Here is an 8,868-nt window from a genome sequence, read left to right on the forward strand (position 1 = left end):
CATAGTCTGGTTACAAATTAGAGGCGAGGACCTGTATATTTATAGTACTTTGGGAATCCTTCATGTCTCACTTCTACTTATGGCTAGAACACTCCAGAAAACATTACTTAAGATCCACCATTCTACTCATAGCTACTCATAGCTAGAAGAAAACAGTAGCTAAGGTTGAGAAAAGAAAATAAATACTAGACTACAATAGAAGTATCTAGAAGTAGCCAAACAGATTTGACATATGATTTTATTTTATTTTCCTCATCTATTGTTCTCATCACATTCTGTTCCAGGCATGCAGTATGCACAATGCTACCTAAATGTACCCGAGTAAAACACAACATAGTCCCCAGGCATTGCTATTATAGTAGAAGGCAAAAGACTCGTATCAATTCAATTTATTGATCAACACAAAAGAGCAATTACATGTTTGGAAAGGCAAATCTTTTAGCCTGGAAAATATCCAAATCAGAAATTTTAGCACTAATCATTTCACACCAACTGGTATAATGCAGAAGTACATGGCACAAATAATAATTAAAAAAAGTCCACCCTGTAATACCAACACTTGATTTAGTGCTACAGCAAGCAACTTTTGACCTATTTTCCGAATTCTAACAATGCAGTTGCAAGGCTTAAAGCAAATGCCAACTACAATGTGCTCTTCAATAATTCGTCATAGCTCTACATGAATGGGCAAGACACCTATGTTACTACAGAATTATTAACAAAACCAAAACATGGAAGTGGAACTAGCAGAGCAATTTCAGGTAGAAGCTTTCCAAATGCAACTCATGAAATACCATTCTCTATGTCCTCCTCAGCTGAAGAAAGGGGCACCAAGCATATAATAAAGCCTATAACAGGAAATTCTCTGACAAATGTTTTAAAACTAAAGTATGATGATTTATTATTTCGGTTACAAATTTAAAGACAAAAACAGGTATATGTGAAGCATTAATTTCAAAGAAAACGAATATCAATTAGAATTGTCTGGTAAAAAAATAGCAGTCATCAGGATAGGTGCTACCGCAGTCAGATAAGGTACACAATAGGTTGGTTTGAGAAGATTGCAAGTCGTGTTGTATACAGTTTGGAAAGCAACAGTTGGAAAGGGGGGGCACGTGGCAGATATATAGAAAAAATATACTCCCTCCGTCCCATAATATAAGAGTGTTTTTGACACTACACTAGTGTAAAAAACGTTCTTATATTATGGGACGGAGGGAGTATATAACAGTAACCCAAGGCATGACACTAAGAAAACCTCCAATAGGTTGTTACTAAGCTCGTCAGTATGTGGGGATGATGTTCATTGTTCAGCCACATCCATGATAAGAACCTCTCCATTAAGCTTGTTACTAAAACCAGGATAACATATATGTTGGTGAGCTGGCATGGGAGACAGGGCTCTTCCTCCTTTCCTCTACCACTTCCAGATCACATGAAATCCTGTGTGGCACGATTTTAGAACAAGTGACATGCACTAGTGGAGTTACTCTAAGAGTACTATTTTCAAAGAATTTGATAACACCATGATAAATATTTGTATATTTCAAACCAGATATTTGAATTTCAAACCTCTGTACAGCTGCATTTTATATGTAAAACAGATAACCTTTTTTCTAGTATATTGTTCTGTTTTTTTTTGGTAAATAAGATGTATTCGAACTAAGCAAAATATACTCGTTGCTTGTGCAGTAGGCTTATGTGTCACATCTAATTCCATCAAATGGACAGGTGTGATTGTCTATGATCTTACTGGGAGAGGACTTCACAGCACTGACGAAAGAAATGCAGAAATCAACATCCAGCCATGGGGTGGGAATCTATAATCTGTTATGAAGGTAAAGGACTATACCTGCTGTCTAAGAACTGAACAAGATACTCAAATAAACCCTAGGTATTTTTTAACATATGTAGACATCAGGCAATAGAACACATACTCCCTCCGTTCCGAATTACTTGTCCTGGATTTGTCTAGATACGGATGTATCTAGACTCATTTTAGTGCTAGATACCTCCGTATCTAGACAAATCTAAGACAAGTAATTCGGAACGGAGGGAGTATATATGAAACAAACTGTCGAGAAGAGAGGTAAGAACTAATAGAAAGAGATCCTGAAGTACAAAAACAAACATTACATTGTCATCGATACCATCATGTAGGTAATGGTAATACTCATATGAACCCTCAATCAATGACATGATTCCTCCAGATACTGCAATAAACATGAAATTAAAAACCATTATCCCCTTACAAATTCAGCAAATTTGTTAATGCTCTCAAAGTAAGAACTTATGTAACTACTAACCACCACTAGATGGAATTTCTTTGTGGACATCTCGAAGCAATGAGGAACCTGGTCTCAATGATAGATCACAGTGGGTGTCAGGAAAATATTTTCTAACTGGAAGACAAGGAACAGAGCAACTAAGAAGAATACAAAATATAACTGATACCACTTTTAGATGAGCTTCTATCTCGCCTTTCCATGGCACCAAAAGTTAGTGCATTAGAAGTCCGTAATAAAGGACGATCCAAGGGCAGACCAAGCCTGAAGTGCAGATTTCTTCTCAGTTCACCTACAAATTTATGATGCAAACTTTAATAATACACCCAAGTACACTGTCATGCTAAGTTAAAACAAGAATTATAAAATACATCAAAGCATCAGAAAAATTTCATACTCTGCTTTTCCTCAATCTCCCCGTATCTTGTGTCGTATATAGCTGTTAGAGGAATAAGCAACCCAGGAGGAATAAAATGGTACGGACAAAGCTTCAACAAATTAAAGAAACGATGTTAGAGACAAAAATTCCATAACGTTTTGCACGCAATCAGATATATATTAAATAGCAAGAAAATCATGGCTAATGACGCAAATATATTATGTTATTGTATGAAAATTACAACAATAAAATATCAGAACAAGAAAACTACCCTATCCACGGAGCTATATGTTACTCCCTAAAGGGCAGCCTGGTGCACGTAGCTCCTGCTTGCGCAGGGTCCGGGGAAGGGTCCGACCACTTTGGGTCTATACTCTATAGTATGCAGCCTTTCCCTACAATTCTGCAAGAGGCTGCTTCCAGGACTCGAACCCGTGGCCTCATGTTCACAAGGCAACAGCTTTACCGCTGCGCCAAGGCTCCCCTTCATATGTTACTCGAACTAAAACCACGACAAGAATTATGGAACGGAGGGAGTAGTTGATTGTTTTTTCTTAACTTTTTCGATTGCATTAGAAGGAGTGAATTGCAAATTTCATGCTGCTTTTCACTAGATTGGCAAGTGTGGCAACAGGACACATATGTTGTACATTTCTTCACGACATAATTGTGAAAACTTGATAGCACCTAATATAATTGTGTGGATTGACATTTGAAAGTTGGGTAAAGCCGTAAAGGACACTTGGCCTCATCTACCTACTGGCAGGGCCTAATCATATTCCACTGCTCATTCGCAACAAGGTACATACATGGTGCCCTTTAACAGGGAGAACTGACTATACCCTTGGAATAGAACCTCTGCATCCTAACAAACCCTACCCTTAGCATCCTAAACTAAAGTGTTCTCTGCCTAACAAGATGAGCTCTATGAGTCGAGGCTGCTATGTGCTTGGTGCATCAGCCAACCTACTACTAAATATTAGCACACAATAATATTCAGTTCAGAAATGAACTAATAATAATCTAGAACCTAGTAAAGTTAAGGGCACAATGGCTGATAAAAAGGCCTTAGAATAAGGAGCATTTGCCACACCACCAAGCATCCATCTGGAGCTCAATCTTACTACACTCTTACAGATGCATACATGCCCCAAAACTCACAAGAGTCCAACCAGGGCCTATTCAAGCATCGATGCTCAAGTTTTGATTCCTTTTCTCAGTAACAAGGGCAAGAAGACAACATTTAAGCAGCTGTCACCTTGCAGAATTGGGATGTGACCAGAGAATTCATATTTACAACCTCTTTTTCTAAGATTACTATTACCTCTTGATTCTAAGTTTCTAAAAGCCCCACTTGTAGTTTTGATATAGCTTTCAGTATGTTGTAAAGAACCTTTGCAACTCCATAACATGCTGCCATTTTTCATATCATATCTTGAGATTTTGGACCTAACTAGCCCTTTTTTACTTTTATCTGAATTATTAGGTTTTTAAAAGCGTTCAAATCAAATAATCTATTAGAGTTAGAGTTGGTGACCTTACACATCCCTATGGCAATATCTTGGCAGCATGCTGAAGTGGCACCTCCAACATTTCATGTTGTTCATTTGTAGTATGTAGTAAAACGGTAGGTATCCGTTGCCCTTCCATGTGCATATACTAATCGATTTAGTGATGACATCATGGCAATCAGAGGACTTATGAATCACATACCTTAGGCTGTTGAGTTAAGAGCTCTGAGACGATAGCCTTCTTCATAATGCTTAGCTGATCAGCTAATCCTGGAATAACTAGCTCAGATACAGCAACGGCTACAGGAAGATCCATAGAACTGTAGCATAATATATCTAGCTTCAGGTCGATTACTCTCAGGCTAGCTGGTGCTGGTGCTGATATAAAATATGAAAATACTTTCAGTGAGGAAAGCGAAAAGTGATTCAAAAATGAAGGGGGAAAGAAATGTACTCCATCTGTTCTGCGACCTGTTATAGAATACTTGTACATGGCAGAGTGAACTTCCTAGAGTGAATATGTGAAATGCCAGGCAATGTGTGTACCATCCCCAGACCGAAAAATGGACTTGCCGACTGAAAAAATGGACTTCCCAACAAAAAGTAAACTTTCTGCATGGACAAAGTGAACTTCTGTTTTCTATTTTGATACAGCAGGCTGCTGCAGTTCACATAGTGAACCACTGTGGTCTGAAGAGCAAACTTCTACTCCCTCCGTCCCATAATGTAAGACGTTTTTTGACACTACACTAGTGTTAAAAAAACGTCTTACATTATGGGAGGGAGGGAGTATTTTATATCGCGAACTGCACCAGTTTGCAGTGGACTCCTTTTTTCGCTTAACATAGTGAATTGTTTGCTGTCCTCGCCGAATGGTCTTCTGTCCGTAGAAGCAGCAAACTGCGGCAGGAGATGGGGGCAGGAGCCAGCGTGCTGGAGGAGCTAGAGGAGGGGCAGCGACAGAGGATGATAGTTCACGGTGGTGCGCGACCTCTCACCCGGCGATCGTGATGCTGGAAGATGATGCCGGGGCTGGAGCTCAGGACAGCGACCAGACTGCAGGGTTGCGAGCAGGGGAGGGGCGATTGGGGAAGTGGTGTGGCAACGGGAGCCAGGGCGGCGCGGGGGGGAGGCTGGTGGGGGCACCAAGAAAGGGGAGGGGCGGTGCGGCAGCAAGGAGGTGAGCACGGGTGGATGGAGAAGGGCGGCGAGGAAGTGTACCAGCAGCATGCGAGAGGATTGGGAAGAGTGGTACAGTAGTAGATCGGCGGCACACGGGAGGAAGCAAAGGGGTGGCGCAGGAGGATGGTGCGGTGGGCAGTGGAGGTTCAGGGGTCAGGCTATTTTCACAGGATGGTGGTTGTAGAATAGGTATTCTATAACTCAAGGGGTGGTTGTATAACAGATCCACGACCATGTTGAAGATGTAAGGTGTAGTGACCGACGTCTCATATACTCCCTCCATTCCAGAATATAAGGTGTATTGGTTTCTGTGCAAGGCAACCATTTCAATGTTTGATCAAGATTATAGAATAAAATAACAACATCTGTAATACCTATAATAGATAAAATATGAAACTACTTTCATGATGGATCAAATGATATATAAATTTCCTATTGTGGATATTGGTGTATTTTTCTAAAAACTCGGTCAAACATGCACTCGTTTGACTTTGGGAAAAAAACAAATACACCTTATATAAAGGAACAGAGGGAGTATTACATACTACATTTAGGGAAAATACTTTCCACTACCGGGTGTAAGGTGTACTTAAACCCATGTTTCATATGCTATGGTGCGATACTATATATATATTACTTTGTCATTCTAAATATACTCATATACTGTGAATATACTATACTAGCACAATGCATGTACGTTGCTACGAAGCCATAAAAACGGTAGTGAAGCCACCGGTTTATAGATCATCGAAAGGCATTGCTATCCTACGGCCATTGCGCAGTTCACTATAAAAAAGGGAGCAAAAGGGTGCAAGTTTTATTTTTCAAGAAGCAGAATATTTTTATAAGAAAATAGTTACCTGGAAAGTACTTCAACATAGGGGCAGGGGAGCCAGCCTTTGAGATGTTCAATGATTGATTGGATAGGACAGTTATCTGAATTGCATCTGCATTCTAGCAAATAAGACATTCAGAGAATTGCGATTAAAGATTGTCACATGATATAGAAATATAAATCAACATCGTCACACTATACAAATTCAGTAATTAAAGGCATCTCCATTCGGCAGATGCCTTACGACTTTCCTTATAGTCCTTCAACCTTCATAAAGTTTATATTTCCAAACAAGTCATCCATAAAACTGAAAACAGATTTTCATGAAATATGTGATTCCCAAAATATTTTATATTAAAGATAGGTATACTGAATTTTTTTTTACGGTGGGTATACTGAATTTCATGACTGAATAACAGAAGCAAGAGAGGTAAGTGACCGAAGATGACAATGTCTCACAATTGACATTGGTCATTAGAACTACAAAACAAGTATAGCAAGTTTAGTTTAGTGCAGCGTACCTCCCTTTGAGGAGAGGTCATGCCTCTTTGTCGGTAAGAATTCTGAACAGGATACAATTTTGGCACTGCACTTGTTTGTGTTTGTGTTGATGGGTAGTTGGGAAACAGAATTCAAATTATTGCCATGTAAGATAACTGAATGGTGTGATTCGTCAAATGTTGCAGTCGGGCCTTCAACTAGGTAAGAAACATGAGGACTTCTGAGGTTAGCAGCTGTAGATTCAATGAGTGAAGAAAACCTCGCTTCAATGCCTACAAAAGGTAAGAGATAGTAAAGAATTATGCCTTCCATTCAGTAGAGAACGATTTATAGCTCCTGCTACAATTTCCTTTTTGCTTTATAAGAAAATACAATTTCAATAAAAATTGGGAGAAGTGCTGCAAACATGATTGTTATGCCTTAAAAAATCTCTCTACATATGTTCGCATCATTTTGTCTGCAAGTGCACATTCGCCAGGCCCAAGAAATCACAAACAATTTGGTATATAAACAATGGTTTTGTTTACAAATTGAAGAATTGCATGGAAAATAACTATTATTATGCAGCTATTCAAGTATAAATGTCAGAGCATTATCCTAAAAAATGCAACCCAAGAAGTAAAAACAAATGAGTTGCTGGGTGACCAAATTACCAAAGGGTACATATACTCAAAATTCTCCATATGATACCTGAGAAGAAAGGAATTGCATCTTACATATCAACCCTTAGTTGTTTATTTCGCAGTTCCAAATTATAAAATAAAAATGCAACAATCCTGGCATTTTACCAGTATCCAAGAAAATCATGGAACTGGAGATAATACTAGCATGATATTTAAGTACGGCAAAGTTAACTTTTCAGCACTCAACCATGTGAAACCAAAGCATAATAAGCACTAATGAACAACAATTTTACAACACGAAAGCATTGCATACTTCAGATATATGGCTTCACACTCGACACATGCAAAGTTAAGCTAAAGACTTGGATAATGAAAATTCAGAAGGACGGCAATTTGACATTTACAGCTGAGGAAGAGAAGGGGGCACTTACCAGACATCGTCTCATCCGAAGGAAGATAGAGTGGCAGCTGCAGCTGCAGCTCGCAGCGCAGAAGGCAGCCCTTCTCCAGCAGCGACCTCCCCGGCTCATCCCCCCACAGCACCTCCTGCCCTTCCACAACTTCTGACCCGCCACTCTCCGAAACAAGAAACCGAATGTCCCCGGTGGACGCATCCACGCAGCCACCAACCATGCCATGGCTCGCCCTTTCGCCGAACAGCCGCTCCCTCAGCTCCCCGGCCAGTTCCAGCGCTCTGCCGGCATCTGACTCGAAATTCGCGCTCCCGACGAACAGGCCCCCCACGATGTCGAACCCCCTCACGAGTAATCCACGGATTTCGTCTGCACGAACAGCAGAGATTGTCAGGTGAGGAAGACCATGAGTGGGACTAGCTGCCGGGGATCCAGGACTCGAAGTTAGCGGGGTGGGTGTGAGAGACTTGCCTGCTTCGTGGGGAAGATCGGGGGAGAACGGGCCGTCGTCAGACAGGAAGCGGAGGCAGCGGAGGGCGGCAGCGACGGTGACGGGCTGGAGGAAGCGAGGGGAGCCGACGAGCCAGAGGAGGGATGGGAAGGGGGAGGAGAGAACGGACTTCTTAGGGCAGAGGAGGCGGAGGGCCGGCGGGCGGCGCGAGCCAGCGGCGGCAGTTTCCATCGGCGGCGATCGGGAGGATGGAAACGCCGGTGTCTACGCTTCGCAAGAGCACTGTGACTTTCCTTCCGAGGCAAGACCCGGTTAGGCCTTCTTCAGTTGGGCCGCTGTCGGCCGGCTTTGGGCCAAATCCCCAGGCCGACGCGGTTTGTTTCCCCGGCCAGCGAAAAGCGTCTCGCCTCCTCTTCCCTTCTCTCTAATCTCGAAGAGGTTAGGTTTTCCTAAAAGAAAACTAAGGTTAAGGTTGATTTGAATTCCTCAATTCTTGGATTCTTGGATACTACCCAATTTTCCTATTACTAAACAGTACAACGGAGCCACCACAGCGCTTTGCTTTTTTTTTAAGACAAACCACAGCGCTTTGCTGTTCGCAGCCGTTAGATTGTACTGTTGTACGTCCCAAATTGCCAACTTATCCCGCTGATTCGTCCAGCCCAACATTTTTGGGCTGCTGCTCCGA

The 8,868-nt window shown here is 41.5% G+C and overlaps 1 protein-coding gene across 2 annotated transcripts; it reads right to left on the reverse strand.

Moving 5' to 3' along the window:
- Positions 1 to 7: 7 nt before the first annotated feature.
- On the reverse strand, positions 8 to 8,495 carry LOC125520183 (probable Ufm1-specific protease). 2 transcript variants are annotated; one of them, XM_048685023.1, is made up of 10 exons: positions 8,201 to 8,494; positions 7,748 to 8,098; positions 6,714 to 6,965; positions 6,218 to 6,304; positions 4,378 to 4,553; positions 2,683 to 2,773; positions 2,455 to 2,577; positions 2,307 to 2,354; positions 2,137 to 2,213; positions 8 to 1,443 (listed from the first exon to the last, which is right to left on the reverse strand). In XM_048685023.1, exons 1-10 carry the CDS (start codon positions 8,409 to 8,411, stop codon positions 1,432 to 1,434), a joined length of 1,428 nt encoding a protein of 475 aa, XP_048540980.1. In that variant the 5' UTR covers positions 8,412 to 8,494; the 3' UTR covers positions 8 to 1,431. The 2 variants fall into 2 exon arrangements, with proteins under 2 accessions (XP_048540980.1, XP_048540979.1); XM_048685022.1 differs by lacking the exon at positions 8 to 1,443 and having other exon boundaries at positions 1,706 to 2,213; positions 8,201 to 8,495.
- Between the last annotated feature and the right edge of the window lie 373 nt (positions 8,496 to 8,868).

This window comes from Triticum urartu, chromosome 7 (assembly GCF_003073215.2).
Source record: "Triticum urartu cultivar G1812 chromosome 7, Tu2.1, whole genome shotgun sequence".
Taxonomy (NCBI): domain Eukaryota; kingdom Viridiplantae; phylum Streptophyta; class Magnoliopsida; order Poales; family Poaceae; genus Triticum; species Triticum urartu.

Excerpts from the sequence above, each read along its gene's own strand:
- LOC125520183 (XM_048685022.1), bottom strand. The coding sequence starts at position 8,411 with ATGGAAACTGCCGCCGCTGGCTCGCGCCGCCCGCCGGCCCTCCGCCTC. Across the intron at positions 4,554-6,217 it reads TATGTTGAAGTACTTTCCAG|CACCAGCACCAGCTAGCCTG; the intron begins GTAACTATTTTC and ends ATTTTATATCAG. Across the intron at positions 2,578-2,682 it reads GGAGATTGAGGAAAAGCAGA|GTGAACTGAGAAGAAATCTG; the intron begins GTATGAAATTTT and ends ATAAATTTGTAG.